The sequence below is a fragment of the Quercus lobata genome, chromosome 11, assembly GCF_001633185.2.
Source record: "Quercus lobata isolate SW786 chromosome 11, ValleyOak3.0 Primary Assembly, whole genome shotgun sequence".
NCBI lineage: Eukaryota > Viridiplantae > Streptophyta > Magnoliopsida > Fagales > Fagaceae > Quercus > Quercus lobata.
Window position 1 is genome coordinate 23,701,438 of NC_044914.1, and position 27,792 is coordinate 23,729,229.

General features: G+C 35.0%; 1 protein-coding gene across 1 annotated transcript; it reads left to right on the top strand.

Annotated features, from left to right (window-relative positions):
- Positions 1-21,429: 21,429 nt before the first annotated feature.
- LOC115969083 (pentatricopeptide repeat-containing protein At5g09450, mitochondrial) lies at positions 21,430-25,396 on the top strand. Its single transcript, XM_031088645.1, has 3 exons — positions 21,430-21,575; positions 21,656-21,956; positions 23,922-25,396. The coding sequence occupies exons 1-3, from the start codon at positions 21,535-21,537 to the stop codon at positions 24,819-24,821; spliced, it is 1,242 nt and encodes a 413-aa protein (XP_030944505.1). The 5' UTR covers positions 21,430-21,534; the 3' UTR covers positions 24,822-25,396.
- The last annotated feature ends 2,396 nt before the right edge of the window (positions 25,397-27,792 follow it).

Below are 27,792 nucleotides of genomic sequence, written 5' to 3' on the forward strand. Positions count from 1 at the left end.
CATGATATGTGGTGATGCTGTCAAATTTTGCTGAGAGAACATCAAGCTGGTCCTGCATGGCTGCTATCTTCTCAGACTGCTCGGTCTGGACCACTCTGATTCCATCAAGTCTTTCCAGGATGACCTGAAATGCATCTGGAGGTATATCTAAAGAAGTTAATGCTCTAGTCCTCTTGCATCTCCTTCTAGGTGTTGAAGTTGATGCCTGACTTGCTGCCTCTACCTCAATCTCCATTGGGAAACCCTCTCCTTCATCACCTTCATCTTCTTCACCTGGAAGACGAACACTTATCCTCTTAAAGGTTTGCTTGTTAATTGTTAAGGGTGTAGACATGAGACTGATGTCTTGAGGGATTGCAACACCCTTCTTTCTAAAAATCCTCATGAGTAGGCTAGGGAAGATCAGTTTAGGCCTAGAAGTGGTTCTAGTCTCATCCACAATAGTATCAAATATGTGAGAGCTGATATCAATGAATGTCTTTTCTAGGGTTGTACACGGTGCGGTGCAACCGGTTTTTGTGGCCGTTTCTACACTGCACCGGAATTTTCGGTTTCCTAAAAACCCAAGCCGTCGCCGTGCCTGAGGATTGGTTTTCCCGCAACATCGGTGGCGGTTCCAGTTGGCGCGGTTGTCGGTTTCCACCTGTCTATCACACACACAAAGAGGAAGAGATATCTAAAACCAAAATCAAACCCAGAAAACTCAAGGATTCAAACCACAAATCAAAACTTAGATCAAATCTAAATATCAAAAGATTCAAAACCCATTACAAACCCAAATATTAAAACCCATTACAAACCACTTGTCTGACTGAGCTGAGTGATGAAGTGAGGTAGCTGTCTAGTTGATGAGTGATGACTGAGTTCTGAGTCTGACTCTCTGAGAGGCGAGAGTGTGAGACTTGAGACTTGAGAGGAGTAGAAGTCTAAAGAGTAAAGAGGAGGAATGAGAGCAGCTGAGTAGGAAAAGACATGTGTGGCTGAGATCAAAAAGAGAAAAAAAATATTTTGTACAGTGATTGATTTCATCAGTGACAGGTATCCTTTTTTTTTATTATTTTTTTATTTTTTAATTTTTTTTTCAAAAAACAAAGTGAGAAAACTGTAACACACTAACCCATATGGCCACAACATTTTTATTTTTATTTTTTTAATATATCTTTTTTCAAAAATGTAAGTGGGAGACACTAGAGTTTTTTTCTTTTTCTTTTTTTTTTTGGGTTAACAGCGACGCTAGAGTTACTTATAGACAAGACCACTCAAAGTCTCAGACTATTTCTCCTGCACACACACATTTTTTTAATATATTTTTTTTCAAAAATGTAAGTGGGAGACACAAGAGTTACTTATAGACAAGACCACTCAAAGTATCAGACTATTCCTCCTGCACACACAATTTTTTAATATATATTTTTTCAAAAATGTAAGTGGGAGACACAAGAGTTACTTATAGACAAGACCACTCAAAGTCCCAAACTATTCCTCTTGCACACACACACACACATTTCTTGACTAAAAAAAGGAGCTCACAGTCACACACGTTAACTCTTTTTTTATTCAATTTTTTTTTTTTTTTTTTTTTTGATAAGGACAACCCTGTTTAGTGTTCAAGGATGAACGTTGCCTCTTCTTACTTCTTAGTTATTAGAAGTTAGAACGTTAGGCCTCTTCACTGAGGCCTCTTCAGCTCTTCTTATACATATATATATATATATATATATATATATAAAACACGTCGGGTCGGTTCGGTCTTCATTGGTGTGCAAATCTCAGCGCCGATGGCTGCACCGGTCCAACGTCGGTACTGAAGATCCACCGCCGACCACCGTGCCAGAAACCTTCGACGGAGCTCTGAGCGGGGCGGCACGGTGCGATCAGACCGGTTTTGTCGATGTCGGTATATTCTTGAACAGGCCTAGTCTTTTCCTTAAGCTCCATCAGAAAAATTGCTCTAGCATTGTTAATTGTAGTCAACTTCTTTATAGGATACAGGTTAAACATCATGATAATAGTGAGACACCTCATGTCCACTGGAAAGGCTATGGTATTTAGGCATTTTCCTTCTCTCTGTCCACCAATCCTTTGCTGTACAGCTTCTATAGAAAGCATCCTATCCTTATAGTTGATGAAATCATGATCTTCTAACCCCTCAAGACCTAGCACATCATCAATGTCATGTGCATCTAAGGTGAATTCTGTTCCTCTAACCCAGCAGCTCAACTCATCTTCCCTTATCACAGCATTGGAGTAAAACTCCCTAATCAAGGGTTCACACACAACTGGTAAATCACTTAGCAGCTTTTCCCAACCTCTCCCCTCAAAACAATTAAGGATAAAGGTGTCTCTCAAATCCTCCAAATCCACATACCTTTCTTGTATGATGTCTGCCTTTAAGAAAAAATTCTTGTATCTCTCAAAATGGGAAACATACCTGAACAGATTATGGTCCATTTTCATTCTCTTATCTGCTTTCTTGGCAGGTGTTTTCTTCTTTGGGGATAAAGGAGCCATCTGTAGACAAGCAGAAAAGGGCACAACAACAAAGCACAGTACATGTATACAAAAAATCAGTACTTTGTTAGTGTCATAAAGAGATAAGAGTAGAGCAACAAGACCAAAGATGGCTTAAAGTCAGGTGTAGAGGAAATGGCTCAAATCATAAACCAACAACTCAAATGAGTGTACCCATTGGTAGACACTCAAGACCAAACAACATTTTGGAGAAAAGTTCTAAGGTTGCATAGTATAACATCACACAAGGGGCAAACAAATGTCAACGAGACATATCTTGATGAGTATGAGAAGACACAAAATACTCAAGACAGAAGCACACACTAGATAAACTAACACAGAATCAAATCAATAAATCCTAACAAACAGAACTCAAACATTTTGAATCAACTAAATTAAATTGATTTCAAACGAAATGGGTACTAGTCAGTTAACAAACCCTAAGCATAGAGTAAGACAAATAATAATGAACAAATCTAGCAACCTAAACAAGTTCACATAAATCAAGAGCCTCAACAAGCCAAACACGGTCAAAACTCAACACTGAATCACCAACCCATCTCAAAACAGAAAAACAACACATAGAATCAAGAGGGAAAAGCTCAAAAACAAGAAATACTGAGTGAGAAAATGAGAACCCATACCTTTTTCTTGAGGATTTTGAGAAGAAATGAAGCAAAAATAAAGTTTGTAGAGAGTGACACGGAGTGTTTAGGTCAGTTTCAGTTGAAAGAGAAATTGAATAGTCACAAAAAGTTTGAGGGAAAACTGAAAAAAGGTTTTAAAAACTGCCCTTATAGTGCAAAACACGCGTTTTTTGCGACTGAGGTAAGTCGCCAGTTTCACCCGCCAAAACACTTCAAGCCAAAAGTTTTGAAAAAATTTGCTAAGTGTTTTTCGCGACTGGAATTCTCACTCGTGAGGGAGTCGTGAGCTGAGTCGCGAAAATCTCTGTGTACCCCTCACGACTGGATCTTCCACCCGCGAACAAGTCGCCAAAACTGACCCACGAGCTCGCAATTGTGGCATGCGACTTATCTGACCCGCGACTGAGTCGCCAAAACAGGGTAACACTGTTTTTGAAATTTTTCAGTTTATATAAGAACAAAATACTTTCCAAAAACAACTAAAACACTAAAAAATCTTTTTGTGTTTGAATCAACAAAGATTAAGCATGTGACAACACATTTTATCAAGTAAAATCACACAAATGAATATGGCATTTATTGAACATAAACTTGTGTGTTGTGTGTGGATATCAACAATAAGATAGTCCTTAGTCTAATGTGAAACTTCAATAATCAATTCAACCAAGGCATACACAATTAGCACTAGATCATGTGACCCATCTCAATTATAGAAGTATGCATATATGACCTCCCACAAGCCTTGATTACATAACTTGGAGCTTTACATTTGGCTCCACTTTCAATCATAACATTTGATCTTTTTGATCCTTTTGTAACAATCACATCTCATTGTGAGAATAATGTTTGATATTTCACCTTGATGAGATAGCCTTTGGCTTTTTGAAAAATCATACACTTTATTTATTTATTTATTTATTTTGGTTACTTTTCCTTTTTCCTAGTCAAATACTAGTATGTACGATAGGCTTTTGCAGCTCAATATCTCTTTACATTTGGAGATTTACATTTGATGAGCTCTTTTTAGCAAAAACAAAAAAAATAAAGAGTGGGGAGATATATAGGCACAAGTCTATGCATGTCTCAAGATTAACATAACCATTCACTAATCATTCATGACAAGTTTGAAGATCTATTTACAACAGTCACATAGATTTCAAGATTTCTTCCACAGTGATAAGAGTGCAAAGGAACAAGCTACGCTCGTAAATGCACAAAGCCATTAGCACAAAAGTACAAGGCAAAACAAGTTTTGAGACAAAACTCAACAATGTCAATCAAACCTTTTGATTTTCTACTTTTTATGTGGTTTTTGGATTTTTGACACATAAGAGGGAAAAAGATTGAACGGAAGCAACAAAAGAAATGAACGAAAGTATGCAAAAACAGACAAACAAATTTCAACTCACACAATCAATAAGCAAACAACCAAACAAAGTTACAAAGCATAGGAAGTATTGATGCATGGACATGTTGTAATGCTTATGCATGAGTACCTTTTTTCACCCACACATCACTTGCGTTTGGAGTGATTTTCTTATAGGATTAGGTACGAGAGCTGGAGCTTTCAAACCTTCGTGTGAAGCTTTCCAAGCAATTGGTGAATGCACCAATCATCTTCATCACGTCCATCATTCTGGGATCACCATTTCGATCTCTTGATGGTTCACCATCCCAATTTCTCCTGTAATTTCTAGGTCCTTGTGACCTTGGAGTAGTTGCACTATTCATTGCTCTCAGCTTTTGACAATTTGGTCAAGTATGCCCTTGAAGTCCGCAGTGATGACACACATAGTTCGATCTAGGACCTCTTTGTGGTCGTGGACGAGACTTGGCTCGGGATTCAGACCTGCCCACAGATTGATTACGGGGGTTGTTCAACATTCGTTGGTTCTCCACATTCCTCTTCTCTTCTATCTTGGGCTTCTCAGCAGTAGGGCCAACTTCCACTGACTCTTTGGCCTTTATAAACTTCACTTCTTTGGTGATATTGCTCGATGAGCTATTCCCTCCGGTATATCCCAACCTGGATTTGTCTGAAAAATGTTTTTGAGATGAAATAACATCATCTAACTTTTTGGTGGAGCCCCTCTCTATCTTGGCATTTGCTTGCATAACCTCTTGCTCAAGAAATCTCACTTTTGTGTAGGCTTCTGACAGCTCACCATTCAGTATTTCTATCTCACATTTGGCCTCCTTATAGTGAATTAAGAGACTTTTATAGTCCTCCTCTACCTTCTTCATCTTTCTCACAGCTGCCTTGGCCACCCTTGTGTACTCACCCGACTTCTCCAAGAGTGAGTTATAATTCTCTTGAAGATTGGCTGTGATTTTATCTTCTTCTGCATCTGATTCTTCAACAACTCCCAATGATTCTTCATCACTATGTTCTCCAAGCTCTTGTACAAGCAAATTCAACTCATCTGAAGACTCAACATGGGCAATAGTCATAAAAGCAGAGTAATTCCCTTCTTCGTCACAACTTTCCTCAGAATCAAAGTTGGATGAATCCGAGTCACTCAGTGTTGTGGCATACACCTTGCCTTTCAATTTCAAATAATTCGGACATTCTTTCTTAAAGTGTCCATGCCCATTGCATTCAAAACAAGTGACACCTTGTGTAGATTGGGATTCTTTCCCATCTTTCTTTTTGAATTCCCTTCTCTCCCTTCTTGAACTTTGAAATTTCCCTTTATCACCAGATTTACCATTATTCTTGAATTTCAAGAATTTCTGGAAATTTTTCACAAGGTATGCAACATCTTTGTCAACCACATCCTCATTCGATGAGTCATGGACTTCCGACCTTTCATTAATGGTCTCAAGAGCAAGAGATTTGCTCTTCCGTTGAGTGGGCAGTGACATTTCATAAGTCTGAAGGGAACCAATCAGTTCTTGGACTTTGATGTCATCGAGGTCCTTACTCTTTTCAATCGCTGTCACTTTGGCACGAAAGCTTTCCGGTAATGACCGAAGGATCTTTCTTACTATTTTAGAATCCTCTGTTTTCTCCCCCAAATTGAACTTGCTGACAACCACCTCATTCAGCTTGCTATAGAAAGAGTCAAAGGACTCATCCTCACTCATTTTTAGCTCCTCAAACCGAGTGGTCAGCATCTGCAGCTTGGTGTCTTTCACTTTCTTCGTGCCTTTGTAGGTGGTCTCTAATATCTCTCATGCTTCTTTGGCAACGGTAATGTGAGAAATCCTGTGAAACTCATCTGGAGACACACCACAGAAAATCGCGTTAAGTGCTTTACTATTAGCATTAGATGCGGCGAGTGCTGCCTTATCCCATGTGGATTTGGCTTCCTCAGGCCTGGTCCAACCTATATTAACAACATCCCAAACAGATTCATCAATGGAACATAAAAATGCTCTCATGCGAACCTTCCAAAATGCATAATTACTACCATCAACATATGGAGATGCATTTAGGAATTAAGACCGGTCCATCTCAATATGGGGTCAAGGATCACACTATGGTAATGAAACCAATAAAAGTGTACCCGCTCTGATACCAATTGAAAGTTCAAATAGTGTATAAAACACCCTTGAACGTTTAGACCTCCAATAACAAAAATACCAATTCAAGTTTTATGACAAACAATAAGTGTGTGGAAAATGAACACAAACTATAAACAGAATTGATAAACAATCTAAGCCAATTAAAATCACATCCACAGCAGAAAATAAAAGGTAAAGATTAAGGGAAGAGATATGCAAACACAATAACAACACAACGATGTGTTATCGAAGAGGAAACCGAAACTCTCAGCGTAAAACCTCTCCGCCACCCTCCAAGTGGCAAGTAATCCACTAGAAAATGTAGTTGGGATATATGAACAGCAATAGACCCTCCAAGCCTAATCTACCTAGTGTTCCTAAGCCCTCCAAGCTTCTTGCTTCAACGAGGTTGCGCCGAACCTATTTCTTTTTTAACTTCCCGGATTCCACTACTTGACCATCGCATCAACCAATGTGAAATTGGTTCCTTCCTAATTGCTTCCCAAAACACCAAACAGCCCTCTCATAGTAATGGATATGGTGAGAAAAGGTTTTGGTAAAAAGCCTTTCAAGGATTTAACAATGGAGAGGAAGAGAGTAGAGGAATTTGAAGAGTCTCTTATGTAAAGATTGTGGATGAATCAATCTTGTTTTTCTCTAGGGTTTCTCTCTTAAAATTCTCTCTGGAAGCTCTCTTTCTTTCGTGGCTATAAGGGATATTTATACTAGGGTGAGAATGGAATGTGAAGAGTCAGGTTTTTCAAAGCAGGGTTGGCTCTCGGCTTGGCCTCGCAGCTTGACTGAGTTGCAGTTGTCCTATAGTGCTCCAGCTAGCATGACGCTTCAACTTCTGGCATGCCTAGCACATGTGCAGCTTTTGGCGGCTTGTAGCCGCGAGTCACCCGCGAGATCCAGTCGTGAGTCTATGTTTTTCTTACACACTCTTGAGCATTTCTTCACACTGTCTCACTCACTACCCTTACAAGAATCCCACCTAAATACAGGGTTACTAATTGCTGAAATACAAGCAAATTTGGCACGGAATAAAGCCAACAAGATGGTTGATTAAATTCAACCTTACAGTATCCTTATCATCACTTTAATAATTTTTAATAAAATAACCTCTCAACATTACAACAATTATTTTCCAATTTCTAATACTTTTTTAACATCTATTTTCATATGTTAAAATGTGGACATTCCCACATTAATTATGGGACATGGTAAAAAAATAATGGTTGTAATTGTAAACAAAGTGTAAAAGGATATTGTCCAAGTAATAAATGTTGACATATTTATTAGTGGCACTACAATTTTTAAGGTTTATGTAATGAAATTTATAGTATCCTCTCTCTCTCTCTCTCTCTCTCTCTCTCTCTCTCTCTCTCTCTCTCTCTATATATATATATATATATATATATATAATTGTGTCATGTACTCATGGCTATACTCATTAAATTGTACTTTGTAATTGATACAATTACTACAAGAAAAAACTCTATTGCAATGAAATTTTTTGTTGCAATAGACTTCAAATTGTTGCAATAAACCTTTATTGCAACGAAAAAATTTCATTGCCCACTTCATGCAACCTAAATAAACCCCTAAATCTATCAAAATGTTGATGATTTGAAACCCAAAATTACAAAATAAATTGCAATTAGTGAGTCAGTGTGTGCGCCATTGAATTGACAATAAGGTAACCTAAAATCAAAATCAATCAATGGAAGAGGAAGAAGAAAAGGAATTTGTGAAATGGAGAGAGGGAAATTGATTTGATTACCTTCTTCAAGTGAATGGTGTGAACGGCATCTCTATCTAAAGTGGAAGAGGAAGAAGATGGAGAAGAAGATGAAAGATCAAAGGTTATGGCCTTTGGTGGTGGTGGTGGTAGTGGTGGAGGAGAACCTGAGAATGAGCCTGACAGAGGAGGTGGTGGTTGCTAGATGAAAGAGGTGCCTCAATGGTTGCGATGTCGTTAGGCTCCACACTCTCAGTGCCTCAATTGCTTTGCTTTTGTTTTCTTGCTTTGGTTTCTTCTTCTTCTTCCATGGCAAACTCAGATTTCGATTTTGTGAAAAATGTTGGACTGAGAGAATATGAAAGAAGAATAGGAATTTTTGTAATATGGGTAATGAAAAATTGTGGGAAATAAAAAGGCGGGGGGATTAGGCTATTGCAACAAAGTTTTTGTAAGTTATTGCAACAAATAAAAATTTGTTGCAATATATTAGTATTTTTAAGTCTTTATTGCAACAAATAGTAATATAAGCATATATTTATGTTTATTGCTACTATAATCTCTTTTTGTTGCAAAATAGCTTTTATGCTTGTAGTGAATGGTAGTACGTGCAATTAGGTGATTCATTTAATTAGTTGCATTGCTATTGATCACTGCTTAAGCAAACATCGCTATTGGATAATAGTTCAAAAGGCTTAATCGATAGTTCACAAGTAAATCAATTAGGTAACCTTCAGGGGTGGCTCTATGTGTATCTTCAGAGTGGTCATAGGACCACCCTGACTTGCCAAAAAATGTATACACATATACACACTAAACTAAATTATTTTGACCATCCTAACAAAAATATTGATCACCCTAATTTGAGAATTATAAGAATTTTGATTCAATAAAAATAAGAATAATGCTACCTTCACAAAATTTTTACAATAATTTGATAACAAATCTTATGTATTAAGTGGAAATCGGTTATTAATTCTAATTTGGGTCCAATATTGACATCACTTTTTAAACCACTAATAACAAATTATTGTACAAGATTTGTTTTTAAAATGTTGTATATGTAGTATTACTCCAAAAATAATTATGGCCCCTCAAGAAAAATATTGTAATTATGAGTTATCCTTGATAGTGCCGGTAATTATACTCTTTTTGGCTTTCCAGTGGCAATAATTTTGCTTTTCGTGGTGACTTAGCTCACAGTTTTAGCAAACATCATCCGTTTTTCTTTCTATTCTCTATTATCATTTCACTTCTCTTATTTTATTACTCTTATCTCTGCATTCTCAATTCTCACATTATCTCTTATCAATCCTTTTTTTTTTCCTCTTTGTTTGATGTGGGATACAGAAGCATCAAGAAGCAAAACATGTCTACCTCTAGAAAACAACATGAGGGGTCCTTGAATCCACAAGGGTCCTTGAATCCACAAAGAGAAATGGTCTGGAATCTACCAAAAAATAGAAATAAAAAAGTCTAAATTTTATTGATTGAATAATTGTTAAAAAACGTGTATAGACTTAGGGGCCTATTTAAGGGTTTTGTAAAACTTGACTGAGAAGAAAATATATTCTAAAATAACTCCTAATTAATATCTAACCATAACAGGAACCAAATTTGACCTAAAAAACACTAAAAAGCACCTAAAAACAAGGAAATAATAACCCTAAACCTAAAATAACGAAAATTACAAATTAAATACCAAAATTAATAAATTTCAATAATTAAATAGGAAATTGTGTCCTACATCATTGTTGGTATAAAAAAAATGGTAACACTTCATGTATTTTTGGTTTTTTTTTTTTGGTGATTGATATATTCAATTTATTTCTTTATTAAATTTTTTATGATTTAAGTTTTTGTAGTGATCATTCTAAAAATAATTCTTGGAGCAGTCACTGGTAATCGTTCAAAAGTATAAAAACAAACAAGTAAGACTTTTTTTTGATAATCAAACAAGACTTAAAAAGAGTGAGTTTCGTTTCTTTTCTACATTTTTATGGTTGCACATAGATCACTACTAGAAACATTGTGTCAATGTACAGACCTTCATCTCAATGAACAATGGTAAAAGTATAAATAATTTAGCAAAAAGAAAATGGTAAAAGTATTAATCACTTTTATGTGTGAGAGAAGAATCTGTGTGGTGAGAAACATGCAGTCAAGTGATGTTATGTTATGACTCCTCATGTCAGATTTAAAAAATAAAAAATAAAGGCATCAAATATAATTTTGCTTCACACAATTTTAGGTTACTTTTATTAATCTTTTTACTTGATGTTGTTATATGTTCACAAAATTTCAAACAGATTTCAATAATTTAGGAGTAATTCTTAGGTACTCTCGAAGTATAGAGAATGGTACTCTCTCCTCTCACATTCATGGTGGAGTTTGCTCATTAAATTCATAGTGGGGTCCATCATGAATGTGAGAGGAAGGAGCACAATTTTTTCGTGCTCCGAGAGTATCTAAGAATTTTCCATAATTTTAGACCTCCCTACGCACCCATATCTCGTACATAGTCATATGAAAAGCATCGAATTTGATTGGAGCATAATTCCATTTAAGGTACTTCAGCACCTGATTCACAATGGAAAAAAAAGAAAAAAAAAAGATAAGCAATTTGTAATCATAGGTCTAAAACATTTTTTAGGAAAATATATCATTTCCCACGTTGTGATGAAGCATTTTCCAGATCAAACTTCCTCAAGAAATGAACACTTGAAACACACATTACTCTTTCCTTCTCTTCTCTTTATTATTTTTATTTCTATTTTTATTTAATTTTCTATTAAATATATATATATATATATATATATATCTAAAATAGAAATCCTACTTTAACTTAATTTAGGTGTATGTATGTGAAAATCCCTCCTATAAACTTGAACTTCAACCCTTGCCCCTCACTCCACAAGAACTTATACTTGTGAAATAACCATCATGCTACATACTTTAAATCAATTATGATAGTGTAATTGTGTTGTGAACTAAGATAATTGAAAGATAGTGTAGTTAATTTGAGATGACCAATCTCCTGAACTTGAGAGAGGAAATAGACATTTTTGGTTTTTTTTTTTTTTTTGCTTAATTCTCAATAATGCATTCAATGTACATAAATAGCCAAGGATGAGATAACCTCATCAACAAATCCTAAAACATAGGAACTAATCCTATCCTGAAATATAGGAATTAAATTAAATATAAAAAAAATTACAATACTAATCTATCTAGGAAGATTTATTCTATCACTAAACTAATTCAAATAATTTATCCAACACCTGGGTCATAACATTCCCTCCCACTTCAAAATGAATTTTGTCCTCAAGATTCCAAAACATGAAAATAGATGCTTGCCCACACCATATCCTTCTTCCCTAATTGGTGAAAAGTCGACCTCAAATCTTAAAGAGTTGAAGGATATGAATTCGAACCATGGGTACTTGCACCAATTCTTTCATCAATTTTGTGAACAGAAAAGCCTTGATTTTCACATCCTTGAACTTATCGGGAATGACAAATTCAATGTGTGAAATTAGACTAGGCTTATTCAAAATCACGAGAAGATCTCTTTGATTTATCTTTTCCACTTCACTAATCCTTTGATCTTCAAAGACGATTTTTTTTGGCAAGTGCTCCCTCCAACATATTACCTTCTTGAATTGTTGGTAGTTCTTTGATCACCAACACTTGAATTGTTGGTTTTTGAACGGATTGGACAAGGTTTTTGAATGATTTTTCCATAGGAGCCTCCACTGATACTTCATTGATTGATATTTGAAATCAATCTTGAAGGGCGCATATGAACTCCACCCAATCAGTGTATAATCCCGTTGCCTCTAAGGTTTAAAACCAATCATGTGCATATCCTTCCATGTAATAAGAGGCAATGGAAACCATATCATGTGATGGTGTGTTGTTAAAAGTGAAGAATTTGTAGACCTTAAAAAGCCATGAAAATGGGTCTCCACCTTTGAATTTTGGGATCTCCATTAATTTCCTTTGAGTCCAAACATGATGGCTTGATGAGGTTTTTATTTTTATTTTTTATTTTTTATGTAGCACATGGAAACTTATATGAATGACTTGATGGGTACTTTGTTAGTTGGGTTTTGGATTATGGTGGGCATGATGATTTTTTTTTTCTTTTTTTTTGGGGGGGGGGGGGGGGGGGGGGCAGGGGGGCTTATGGTATTTAGTGGATGGCTATAGGTTGATGTACGGCGGGTTTGAAAATAATCTTGTGTGCGTGTTGATATTGGTGTTTTGGCTGGATGTGGGTTTCTGTGTTGAGAAGGGTGAGTCTGGTTACTTTGTTGAGATGCGGTGATATTTCAAATGGATCGAAATGCTCTGATACCAAATGTTGTAAACTGAGATAATTGAAAGATAGTGTAGTCAATTCGAGTTGATTGATCTCCTGAACTTGAGAGAGGAAATAGACATTTTTTGGTTATTTTTCTGCGTAATTCTCATTAATGCATTCAATGTACATAAATAGCCAAGGATGAGATAGCCCCATCAACAAATCCTAAAACATAGGAACTAATCCAATCCTAAAACATGGGAATTAAATTAAATATAAACAAATAACAATACTAATCTATCTAGGAAGATTTATTCTATCACTAAACTAATTCAAATAATTTATCCAACACTTGGGTCATAACAAATTAATCTAGTAACCTTTTATTTTTAAGAGCAAATCAAATAAATTGGTAAACTTAAGTTACCAGGTTGTGTGAAAAGGAAAAATAAAAGATTATTTTAGCTAAAATGCATTCTAGAAATTAAATTAGTACTGGGAACAGTAATTTAAATATTTAATTGTTCTTTAGAGTACTAAGAAATAGATAATGTCATAATGCATGACCCAAAATTCATATTAATTATGTTTCATTTATAGACTTTCTTATGCCATAAACAAAATTTATTAACCAAGGAATGAACATTTCCACAGCAACAAATCATGCTGGAATAAAAAAATTTAAGAAAAAAGAGTAAAATGAAGCACATAGTTAAATATAAACCATATCAAATGAAGACATGGGAGCATAAATTTTTAATGGAAGAAGAAGTCAGAATATTATTTTACCATTAGTATCATTTAGTAAGTTGTAATGCAAGTTGATGAATTTTTCCCCTGTAATGTTCTTAACAGTGTGCAGTTCTCCCTCGGGGGCTATTACTAAAAATTTCGACCAATCAAGAATATTTTTGAATGGCAAATCAAGGTTGCTTAACGAGACAACTGCAAAGTGACACATAAACTACTTAGAAAGCAATTAGAAGATAATCATCTAGGAAATACTAAGTAAATCCAGTCTCAGCAACAAGATAAAGAAAGTAAAATAAAATGACCCTTAAAGAAGGAAAATCAAAATCATAATACATGTCTTAAATTCAATCTACGATCACTTCAGAAATATGAGAAATACCATAATGTGAATTTAAACCTGAAGCTTATGTATTGAGCTAACTTTCCTTAGTTAGATATAAGCTAGCAAGAGGGATGCATTCAGTAAAATGCACTCATTTGAACCCAATACTCTTTTTTGTGGAAAGGAAAGGATATATTTGTGGTTGTTCTTGAACTTTTGTGTGTGGAGGTGTGTCCAACACAAAGGTTGGTGCTATAGTTTGATCCTAAGACTTTTTCAGGCAGGGAACCGTTTTACGCCAAGCTCTACTCTAGGTTGCACAAATCAACCTTCAAGGGCAACACTTTCATGTCATTTTTTATAACTTAGGTGAGATTGTTCTCGAACTTAGATATTTTCTTTGCCAAAAATCTCTGCATTCTCAAAAAAAGTTTCCAACAGAAGGAAAAGATGTAGAACGACATGAATAAGATTAATGAAGAAATTTGCACAAAAGAAGAAATTAAGGCTAATTTATAGAAAACCTAGGGGAAGATGATATTACCAAGAACACATTCTTCAAGGATTGATTCTGCTATACAGGTAGCAAAGTATTCGGTTGTAGGGCATGAACAGAAGTTCCTAATAAGTTCTACACCATCCTCTGAATAATCTGACAAGTTAAGTCTTATTTTCCTGCAGCATACAATAATCTCAAAGAGGCAACAATGTTTCCATCAATACAATATGAAACAGTCTTTATGTTGTGTGTAAGATCATAAAGGTACAAAGATGAGTACCTCTGAAAAATGGAGAATTTTATCTTAAAAACCATGCATATTGAACCTCATAATATGAGCTCTATACCTAGTAACTAATATGGCCGCAAATTATTTGGTCAAAGATATATAGTCTAATAGCTTTGTCAGAGGACTAGATGGAAATCACCTGGTTTCTATCTCAGCCCGTGGTTGAGCTTCTTGAGCTAGGATGACAATATGCGTTTTTGAATTAAATTCTGAACTATCCCAAGATGTACACACAAATTGAATTGCATTCTCAAGTCATGCCAATCCTTTGGTCCAAATCAGACCATGATGGGAATTCACAAAAAAGTGAGCAGCACCTTGGTTCTGATTCCTATAAGGGTACTTTGAGATTAAGATCCGGGCATACTTCTCGACTCTCATCATATTTTCATTATAGCTTGCTCCCTAGACGCCACAAAGACATGTTAGATAGATACCAGAAAATTGCAAATTGGGAATTACATGAGTTAAAAGAGTCTCATACAACACTCGTTTATGATTATGAGTCACCCGAAATTCCGAAATCATCAAATTAAAGAACTAGAACAATGTCATTCAATCTATGAGATGCTAAACCTTCATATCACACGAGTTGTAAGCCTTGTGCGCACAACACAAATTGCTATGTTATCAGATTGTATTAGGAATAAGTTAAAAGAATATTTATTAAAAAAAGAAAGAACGTGTTGGTATTATTTGGAAGAATATAAATACATACATAAGCATACATACATGCACACAACTAAACCTCCATTGGATAAAAAAATTAATTCATTAATGTGAATTTTGATTAATCAAACAATTGTTGAGGTACAAATTTTCGGACCCTAATTTCATTAGCCCACTCACTAAAAAATACCCATACAAACTTATAACTATTTTGAGCTCACACAAATATTTCCTACATACTTACCCCATATTACCCAAATACTCTCCCTATTATTACCCAACTTGGGCTCCCACAAATATTTCTTACATATGCCCCATAAATTATCTTGGGCCCTCCCATAAATATTACCCATTATATCCCACGTATTATCCATATTTCACAAAAATACTTATTATACTATTACCATATTGGGCCACAAAATTATACCATCGCTATAAGAAGCCCAAAATCATTTACCTTGTGGGCAAGACCCAAAAAGCCCAACAAAAATCTCTTATAAAGCCCGTTGCTACACGGCACCTTTAAAGCCCGTTACGATACGGCACCTCTAAAAGCTCGTTGCTACATGGTACTCTAAAGCCCGTTGCTACACGGCACCTCTAAAGCCCGTTACGACACTACACTCTAAAAGCCCGTTATAATACGGCACCTCTAAAAGTCTGTTACGACACGGCACTCTAAAAGCCCGTTATGATACTGCATCTCTAAAAGCCCGTTACGACACAGCACTCTTACTAAAGTCTGTTACGATACGGCACCTCTAAAAGTCCGTTACGACACGGCACTCTTACTAAAGCCCATTACTACATGGCAACATTTTTATGAAATCTCAAAAAGCCCAAATCTATTTTAGCATATATTCATAAAAGCCCAAATCTATTTTAGCACCTATTTTACAAAACCCAATACTATTTTGGCAACTACTTATAAAGCTCAATATTACTTTGGCACCTATTTATAAAACCCAAATATAATTTTGGCAAAAACAATTACATTATGCTCAAAAGCCCAAAACTATTTTTTGGCAAAAAACATATTTTCATATACTAAAGTCCCTAACTCATGGGAAATGTAAATTACTCATCTCTCAAAAATATTTCTTTTACAAAATTTATGAGAACTATGCTTATTTTTTTCCATAATCAACTAACTACAATAGTCCATGTATATCACCCATGGCAAACTATTCATCTTGTAGGGATGGACAAGCCCAAAGAAGCTCAACTACAAGGCCCAGCTTAGCTAGCCTAACTCACATACAAATCTCAGCAGTTGAAGCTCACGTGAGCTGTCAAGTCAAAGTTCAGCACAACCTGACAGTTGGGACCCACTACCATTAGTTCCAATTTGTCAAATCAAATCAGAGGATAACACGTGTCTAGTAGGGGTTAAACCCTTCCTTGCCAAGTTCATTTGCATCATTTCTCATGTGACATAAAGCTAAGGTGACATGACATAAAGTTGGGAAGCTTCAGCTAGCTGTCTTCCCTTTCTTCTCCAACCCATTCGGTCAAAGACTAAGGGCAACCATGACTAGACCATGAAATCTTCTAGAGTGACTTGAAAACAGCTCATTATCTTGCCAAAAACTTACACTTTCTGGTTTATGGACCAAAGGGATCTCTAGCAGAGTTCCCAGCAAGGGCTCCAAAATTGACACTTGGCTTAGGGTGACACAATCTGCCCTAAGGAGCTCTGATTCTAGTAACAACAAAACCAAGATCATTAGCCTAATACATGCTCTAATCCCTTTTGCTAAGGACAATTAGCATTTAATACTAAGTTAGAACTCGAGCTGCCATTACCTAAAATAGAAAAGAATACTCTAAAGCTAAACTTACCAATCTTGACCTAATCCTTGAAACGATTCTCCAAGGATTTTCTAAAGATTGAAGAAGATTTAGCAAAGATTATTTACTAATTACCCCCTCAAACTCAACTATAAAAGGAACTCCACACTATTCCTTCAAGTAGGGACCAATAGAACAATATACGCCAAGAGATACACAAAACTTCTCTGTTTTCTCCCTTTATAATCTTCTTTAAGCTCTTAACGAGGTTCTAAACCTTTGAGTTCTTAGTTTCAAACTTTAAAACTAAGTTCTTAACCCCTAGCTCACAAATACTTCTCACACCTTTACTTGTATACTTTTATCTATCCCCAGCAGAAAGCCCTATCAGCTTTACTGAATACTCTCACTCACTACTCATACTACCTAAAAATGACCCTTACTACTCACTACATATACTATATCCACAATCATACCTTGGCATCATAATGATCTTGTTGTGCTAGCTGGAATCTCTCTCTCTCTATTCATCTCACACTAAGTTTCTTCATTATTTGTTACAATGGAACCCATGAACCAGTGGATGATGATTTTGAAGATGTAGATACTTTCCTTAATTTGTGAAACAGTTAAAATCTGGAAGTTTATTTTGCTTTACTTCACTTTACTGCTGGAATATTTTACTACTGGGCTATTTCTTATTGCAATATGCTTTTTATTGTGCTAACGTGTTTGTTGTAGGAAGTGATTTTGGGCCATCTCATAACCCTTGTCAGTCCCATCCTAGGCCCAAGGTATAAAAAAGGCAAACTCTTCAAAAACTTCATCAATAGTCCTTAGGTCGTGCTTCAAGCCCATTGTCGAGTTTCGGTTTAAGCCCCCAACCCAACACAAATCTCATTTGTCGGAAGGAAGACTTTTTCGCCCTCGACAACAGTCACTAATACTTTGTAACTATTTGGATTTTTTCTGATAGATGATGAAATAACACTTATATGTAAGCCTCGTGAACCACAAAAAAATTATTTTGAGGACAACCTCTTCATGGTTGTGCTTAGTACCTTATCAAAATTACTCTGTTATCATATTAAATCAAGAATCACTTAAAGAATGTTTGTCCAAAGCAAGAACAATGTGTTGGTATTTCTTTGCAAGGATATACATTCATGCATACATGCATACAACTAAACCTCCATAGGATTAAAAATTAATTCATTATATCTCGAATTGCATTAGATGGTTAGAGATGGGGCTAAACAAGTAGTGAGCTTGATTAAGATCATCGGTGAGGAGTTGACTCTTGTTGAGATTCTTGAAGAAGAAGTCCTCATTGGGGCCAACATTCAAGTATACAGATATCTTAAAGTCCCTCTCCATTAGCTCATACTCCTACAAGAATTTCCCCAATTTGAAAAAGACATCTGAGAGATCAAGTTCCAAGGCCTACAATTCACAAGTCATGGATTAATCACCATTGGTAGCAAATCATGGAGCAAGATTGTTATAATGTATGTACCTGTTAAGAGCTAAAAATGTTGAAATAGGAGTTTAGAGCTAGAAAAATGGCAAAGACTGCGATGATGAGACTGTAGGTCGATGTTAGGATATATGTGATTCAATGTTAGGAACATATGTCACTATTTTATGTAATTGGCTAATCCTTTGACAAAACGCTCTTTACTTGTAATTGGGTAAATCTATGATGTGCTTAATGCTTGAAGAAATAAGGTTTCAAGTTCAAGTGTTAAAACCATGCAAGTTTGTCCAAGAACCAAGTCAGAAAGTGCTTAGCATCTATTGAGACTTAGAGCTATCGGAATCTCGTGGCTCGACAGCTGCTCGACAGATAGGGTATCTGTCGAGATTTATGAAACTCAGATTTTCAAGTGTGTTTTTCCACAACCCTAGACATATATAAGGATTATTTTAAGAGCCATTAAATGTGACACAAGTTGTACAAGTGTTGAGAAAAATTTTGTTCAAGCAAATTGTGACCGAAGACAGAATTTGCCCTAGTTCATCTCTTGTGAAGAAGCTACTGTGTTTGTACATTGTAGGGTTTTGTGACCAAGGAGTTTCTTGATCTTCATCGTGTGATGAACTGAAAAACTTTGTAGCCAACAACCTTTTCTAGTTGGTGATTGAAGTAGCATACTGGGATCTGTGCAATTGGTTAGTCACATACTAGGAGCCGTGCATTGAAAATGAGAGATTGTCACTACAAATTAAGTCCAATTGGGTATTGGGATAAGAATTCAACTGTAGGTTAGTAGAAGGTACTGAGATTCCTTTACTTGTAACCACTTGTTGTGATAATAGTGAATTCTCGAGAGTGGTGTGAATTCTCGAGAGTGGTGACCTTAAAATCACCCGGTAGAGTTTTTGCTATATAGGTTTTCCCCATTCGTAAACAAATCACCATGTCAATTTATTTTCTGTTGCATACTTTAGATAATTGGTGATTTGTTTGTGTTACCACGTGCTTTGCATGTTAATTTGATTAATTAATAAACTTGGTTAATTAATCAATTAATTCATCACAAGGGGTCAATACATTTTTGGCCTATCAATCCAAAACATTTTTTTTTCTCTATTACTTTCTCGCTTGGATGGAGCTTCTTGGGGGAGTTTGGAGTTCAATCTCTTGGGAATTGAGGAAGGTAGTTGGGTTGGATTGTGGGAACAGGAAATGTTGGTTTTATATGGACTTTGTATGATCAGTTTGGTTGGTTTTATATATAATGCAATCTCGATCGTCAACATCACAACATCTAGCCGCGTCCCACCATATTTAGCTAGCTAGCTCTAGAGTCAGACCCCAATTTTTTATTTTTATTTTCTTGTTTTTGGTTTATAGACCATCATTTTTAATTCTCGAAATTGAAGGAATTTCGAGGGAAAAGGGGGAGGTTGCACCTATATTAAAAAAAAAATATATATATATATATATATATATAATACTTTAATGTCAAATAATAATTAGAATTTAAATTAGTTTATAATTATTGTCTAATTTTGTATATATATAACTATCTATTTTATGAGTAATTATTCAAGAGCAATGCTTCATCCCCTCAATAACTGTGGATCTTACTAATTATTTAAGGACGACTTCCACAGTGACTCTTTTCACTAGTCATCATCACTGTGAAAGGAATTTAAGAAATTGGTCCATTTGTGACTTCAAGGAATGGCTTTCGAATCTAGGTTTCTAGGGTTTGTGGTGAATCTAGAGGGATTTTGGGTATTTCAAAGGTTGTTACAATGGCGAGGGAAAAAAACTAGACTTTGTTAGAGAATTTATTATTTTCCTTTTGTTTTAAATTTTGTTTTACTAGTCTTGTAGATAGGATGTTTGGTTGATGTAATTCTAAGAAGTTGTTGATTTCTGTCCTTTAAATTTGGTTTCTTTTTCCTTTAGATAGTGATTAACAATGTAATTTTGAGTGATTTTAAACACTTTTTACTTTTTTTTTTTTTTTTATAATGTACATGTGCTTTTTTTTTTTTCCTTGTTATAATGTGTTTTTTTCTCTAAGACAAACAGTGATGATAGAGGGGTATTTTTGTCTTTTAACTTTAAGTGTAGAGTCCAGTTCACTTGTGGTGCAAGTGCTTGCATTTTCCGTCAAACTTAATAGCAAAACAAGCGACAGGGGATTAAGTGTTACAAAGTTTTCAATTTGAGGGGTTGATCATGTATTTTAATAGTTCAAGGAACAAAAGTGTAAAATGAGTATAATTTAGAATGCAAAAGTGTATGACTTCTCACTCTTCCTCTCATAAATATGTGCATGTGCTATTTTCAGTATCTATTATTTTTTGTTATTTCTTTTAGTGTCTAGTCTAAAATACTATTGCAAATTAATTACAATAAGTTTAAATAAAGAAAATAATAAATTTCAAACTCCTAGGCCAGATTTAAATTCTTTCATTTTCAGAACTTTTTATCCTAGAATAACTTTTCATAATTACATGTATTTTTTTCTTAAAAAAAAAACAAAAAACAAAAACAAAAAAAACCTACACATGTTTTAGACATTTACATAGATGATAAATATGAAGAAATGCATAACAATTTTTTTAGATAAAATATTATTTTACCAAAAGTTTGTTGTTCATTCTTAAACTTAAAAAAAATGTTCGTCTTTTGTCCAAAAAGTTTGTTTTACAAGTTTAAACCATTGAAAATGTTTCACATTTTGTTCTTAAAGTTTACAAAATAATTTATTTTATTCTTATTTTTGTCTCAAAACTATTGAAAAACATCATTACAAAATTTAGAGAAAAAAAAATTAAGAATGAAAAAAAAAAAAAAATTGTAGGGATCAGGATAATATTTTACCCTAAATTAAATAAAAAAAAAGAAAAAGAAATAAACGGGTACCGGCCTTTTAACCGATCCAAAACCCGCCCAACCGAGTATCTGCCATCAATCACTCACTCATTCACTCACTCAGCTGCAAAAATGCAGTTGTAACCAAACAGCTCAGCCAGCAATGGCGTCTCGCTCTCGCTCCATTTTCCTGCCTCTCATTCGGTAAAGCATACTCTACTACTACTGTTATTTCTCTTTTTTGTATAAATACTGTAATTCTCATAAACCCTAAAATATCGCAGAAATGGCGGATTCAACATCGTCCCCGAAAATTCTCAGTCACTCTCGCTCTTCAACAGAACCAGCTACCTCTCTAGGTTTCTCTGCTCGATTACTCTGAAAGGTGATTCATTGACGAGTTCTCAAGTAAACGACGACGACGATGACCTGAGGAGTAGAATCTTCAGGCTCAGACTAGCCAAGCGGAGCGTCACCAATGTTATCCAAAGATGGCTCAGCGAAGGCAATCAGATTTCCATCTCCGACCTCCGCCACATCTCCAAGGATCTCAGGAAGTCCCATCGTTACAAACACGCTCTCGAGGTTCGCTTTTTCTCTCTCTCTCTCTCTGAAATGATTTTCTTTGAGCTGTTTGGTTTCCGAGAAAGTAATGATGGAAAATTTTAATGGATTTTATAAGTGATTGTGAAATTAAAAGGAAATTAAAGGTTTGCTAGTATGATTTATTGGAATTCTGGTGATTTTTGAAAGGCATTTGTATTTAGTGTTTGCCATTGCTTTGTACAAATTTTGCTTCATTGGGTTTCTAGGTAGATATATATAGTTTAGTTGGATGTGTTTAAATCAAAATCTTAAACATTCATTGGTGCCTTAAATTATTCCTCATGATAATTGGTGCCTTCTAATTGTCCAATTAATGGATTTGATTATCAATTAATATATAAAATCAATATAATTGAGATTTAATGTACAAGTAAAGCATGGCATAATATTGATATTTAAGTTGCCTTGTTTGTGTTTTTTTTATTTGTAGTGTTGGTGTTTCTATGTAATTCATCTTCTTAATTCAGAACATATGCATGAGTAAAGGTTTGAACACATTCAAAGAGGCTCGCTTTTGACGAAGGAAATATGAAGAGCCAATACACTATTATTATTATCAAGCCATATCTCAAAAATTCTTCCACATGCATTGACATTGGTAACTTGAAAATTCATTGACAAAGATAACTAGCTATGTTGCAGAGATTTACAAAGCTAAATGAAAAAATTCTAATGATAAAAACTTTGAAGAGACCCAAAAAGTTTAGAAAACAAACGGGTATGCTTCAACAAATGGAAAACGTACTGGTGATGAGGATGCAATGGTAGTGGCAGCTTTGATTCATAGGCCATGAACCTTCAGCTTGGGCTCTCTCTCTCAAGTCATCAGAATGAAGGGCTTGGCAGAAAGTTCATAAGGGGCATGGTTGTCATCATGTCAAACTAGCATGAGACATTTTGTCAATTCATAGTATTTTTTTGTTTTTTTTTTTTTTTTTTTTTTTGAGGAACTGAAAACGACCCTTCCCAAATACCTTTTAAATCTGTTCTATTCCCAAAATGCTGATTTCAGCTTTTTGAAGGTGCTAAAAGCTCAATTCAAAATTTTCCAACAACTTCCTTTTGCATGAAAAAATATTTTTGGCCTTGGAAAGCTCTTTTTGCCCTCTCGAAACACTACCAAATGAGGCCATAAAAAATAGTGTGGAGATGGGTAGAGATTTATTATAGAAAAATGCAAAAAGTCACAGTTTGAACTGCAGCATAGCTAAGAAGCTTATCCTGAAATGAGAGTTCAAGATTTGGGTTGTGGGTTTCCTAATCCTTTATATTCTCTAAACAGGTCACATTGTTTATAGAAGCTTCAAAACTTATTCTTTTATTTATTTTCTTTTGGTTCCAACTTATAAAAAAAAAAATCTTTTGGTTCCCACTCTCTCTCGTTGATTTATCCCAAACCAAATGGCAAAGTTTCTCTCCTCACTGAAAACCTAATGCTCCATCTGCAGTTGAAGTGATCAACAAAATGTTAATGGGCATGCTCTAAGGGTTTCTTATGTGACAGTTGGAGGCATGAACAAGACCAACAATCTAATTGCTTATCTTATGGGATATCTTGGGCACATTAAAGAATATATGTTGATGAAATTTGTGAAGATTCTTTTCTTTTCCCCTTAGTGTCATCGTGTTTTCCCTTGTTTGTAGTTCAGATAAACCATGAGTGAAATTATCTTGATTACTTGATAACCTAGACGTTTATGCTAGAGTTATGTGATATTTTAATATTATAATAGATTATGATGGAGCACTTGATTATCTTGCATAATTTAATTCCTTTCTTATCCAATGTAACGTGATTAGCGGGCAATCAAATGATAGAATTTTCTGGGAAGAATTCCAGAACATCTGTTAAGCAAATGTTTTAGCTTCCTTTGAGGTACCTGCTGAATACATAATTGTTGATGTAATGGTAAATCCTGTTGTATGACTGATTTTAGCTTGCAGATATCAGAATGGATGGTTGGCCATGAAGAATATGAATTATCAGGCTCCGATTATGCAGTCCGCATTGACTTGATGACAAAAGTTTTTGGCCTAGATAGTGCAGAACGCTACTTTGAAGGCCTACCTCCTTCTGCAAAAACTAGTGAAACATACACTGCTCTCCTCCACTCTTATGCTGGGGCAAAATTGACTGAGAAGGCCGAGGAACTTTATGAAAGGATAAAGAAATCAAACCTTTCCTTCAATGCCCTTACATACAATGAGATGATGACATTATACATGTCAGTTGGGCATGTTGAGAAGGTTTCATTGGTTGTTGAAGAACTTAAACGACAGAAGGTTGCGCCAGATATCTTCACTTACAATCTATGGATAAGTTCATATGCTGCAACTCTAAACATCGATGAAGTTAGAAGGATTATGGAGGAAATGAGCCGAGATTCAGGTTCTAATGAAGATTGGATGAGATACATTAACCTTACCAATATATATATTACTACAGGTCATCTTGTGAATACAGAGTCTAACACTCTAGTTGAAGCTGAGAAAGGTATTACACAAAGGGAATGGATAACATATGATTTCCTTATTATTTTGTATGCTGGTTTAGGAAACAAAGATAAAATTGATCAGATATGGAAATCCTTGAGAATGACCAAACAGAAAATGACCAGCAGAAACTATATTTGCATTCTTTCTTCATATCTGATTCTTGGGCATTTGAAAGAAGTAGGAGAAGTTATTGATCAGTGGAAGCAATCAACTACTACAGATTTTGATGTCTCTTCGTGTAGTAGGCTTTTGGATGCATTTACAAATGTCGGTTTGACTGAAATAGCCAACAATTTTTATCTGCTGCTGTTTCAGAAAAACTCTGACCCAACTAGTGGATCGAAATAGGAGCTAGAGTTTGGTTTTCTCTGCAAACAATACTTAAGGGAGCAATTTATTGCGTTTGGATGTCTCTTTTGATAAGTCGTTCGGACATCACAGAAAGGAAATAATACTTGTAAGTTTGCTGCATCCATATGTTCAGCATTCTGGTATTGCTGCTGTTTCGCTGTGTCCATACCATTAAAATGTAAACATGAGGGCTTCTTAAGTATCAGATTTGTGTTTTTTTTTAATCTTCCTAATCTTTCTTGGATCTAAGATGTTTTCTTGGCTGGCTAACGTAATCATTACTGCTAGTGTTAAAAATTGGTGCAAATCTTGTAGTTTTGCAATTTTGAAGCCAGTTTGAACTCAGGGCTGAGGATGGGGTTCAAAAATAAACTTTGATAAAGTCCTTGATGTACCGAATCTAGAATGGTTAATGCTTGACAATTAGGCTTGTTATGCTGCACATTCTGAAACAATTCTATGATGATTAAGAATTGCAAGCTCATTTGAGTTTAAAAATATTTATCAAATAAATGTGTAACCTTTCTAGATTCTTGTCACGATTGGAGACCTGTAAGAGAAGGTTTCATACCTCATTTACATTATAATTCTTATTATATTAAATACTACTATTAGCCAATTTCATAGTGCGCTCTGGTTTAGATGGTGAAATTTATGAAAAATGATGGTTGAGATTGTGGAAGTTGCTGCATGTACTTTAATTCTTGATAAATGTATTCATATATTTCATGTTTTTGCCAGAGAAATTTGGCCTTTATTTGATCAATGACTAAAATTAAGGTGAATTATAGAGGTTCTGTTTAATGTAAAGTGCAGTATGAAAATTTTCTATGCTTTTTACCTGCTTCTATCTGAAACTGATTAGCTTCTTTCCCTTTAGGCTTCCGGGTGTGCATTAGTTTCGGGTGTGTGCCCCCACACTTTTTTTTCTTTGAACCTAGAACTTGTGTTCTATTTTGTTCTTCTGGTTGTTGGCATTTTGTTACTTTGTAGTTTTCGTTCCATGGGTTACTTGGTTGCTTGGCATACTTCTTGGAGCACAAACCACAGAGTCCTTAACATAAAATCTGTTCTGCTCGACCCAAGAGGTGTATTAATGAGACATCTTGTGTGTTGGTATGTCGTAGTTCTAGCTCTTTTTTTTTTTTCTTTTTTTTTCAATTAACTCTAAGCTTCGACATACTTGTCTGGTGCCCAACTCAGGATCAAAGCTAACTGTTCGGTGGCTGGTGAGTACGATCACTAATGGTGTCATTGCTCAACTCCCAAATGCCAGAAGAAAAGGGATTTCCCTTGTTGGACTTAGGGCAGTGGTCCTATATGCTCATTAGCACATTTGGTAGTTCCTCCGGCCATAATACTTTGAAGTTCCCCGGTCAAGTCTTAGTTCATCTTCAACAATGTCATGTTGGTCTTCTTGTTTGTTTCCTTGTGGCTGATCAGTAGATATGATTCTTAATTTCAAGCTATGAACCAAATGCCTAGAACTTATTGTCGTCGAATTGCTTCTCCCATTCTTGGAATTGACACTAGTGGGATTCCAAACCATACGATGGACTTTCCATACAAAATCCTTTGATTGTGTGTGGGTTGTGCTAGGTGGGTTATACAAATTCCTTGGACTGAGCATGAGTTGGGCTAGGCGGGTTATGTGAAATTTTCAACCAATCTGTCATTGTATCATTGGTGGGTTGGAAAAAATTCCAAACTACCACCAATCCACTAACTTTAAAAAATGGCGAGTTAATTGAAAATTTGGGCTGTTTCGACTTGGCAGATTGGACATGTTAGGCGGGTTAAATTTAGTGTCCATTTGACATTAAATTATAAGTCAGCTTTTTTGCTTTTAGTTTTTATGTACAACTATTTAAAAGTTCACTTAAAAAAAAAAAAACTTTTTCCTCACATTTTCAAAATATAAGTAGATTTTAACACACTTTCAGTAAAAAAATTTTAGCAAAAAACTAAATAAATTATTTCCAAACGAACACTTTGTTATGTATTATATACTAAACATTAAAGAAAATCATAGAAAGTAGCTCACTTTATAATGATCAAAGCACACATCTAAAGTTATGAGTACTTTTTATATTTTACTAAAAAAGAAGTTATGGGTACCATATCTTTGTCATTATGTATGCAGATAAATATGTTAAGAAGGTATTATTCATTTTTCATACTATTTGAATTTGTTAATTTGCCTTATTTTGGTATTTTGAGACAGTTTTGTTGAGTTTGGAATATTATGCCCAATTGTGTAAATTGGAATAATTTATTGAATAATGGATTAAATAGTTGAATGAAAATCCTCCTTTTCTAGTAGGACTGTATGAGATTTTTCTGTTTCATAACTTTGAACATCACATCAATTTTTCTCTTCAATTCTTTTAATTGCTTGTCCTATTGTGATGACATCTTTGATTCCTCCACTCGTTTCTATGTAGTTGTGTCCTACCTTGCCCCCTTAGGTATGTTCAATTCTCAATCCTCCAACTCATTAAACTTTATCATAACACTCATGGAGATGACTTAGTAGTTTGACTCCCTCAAAATTCTTTTCCTTGTGGGTTTGAGGATGAGAGTTTGAATATTTGCATGCCTTATTTTATTTGAAAATTTTCTTTTGAAAACTCTAATATAACTTCGTAATATGAAAATTTTAATAATAAAAGATGTTATAGCTTTTCTTTTTCTAACATTTTGTGTTCTTGATATTAATAAACTCATGTATAGCTATGAAATTACTAGTATCTTAAATTTCAATCTAGGACTTTCCTCCCCCCCCCCCCCCCCAAAAAAAAAAAAAAAAAACTTTAAATTAACCTCTACTTTGGTCCACAAAAAGGGCAAAAAAAAAAAAAAAAAAAAGAAAGAAAGAAAGGTTAGAGAATTTTGTCTTAATCTTAATAAGTGGAATGTTGGCTCCCTACTTTGTGGGTAAAGACACTAGTGTTTTAGGAGTCACATC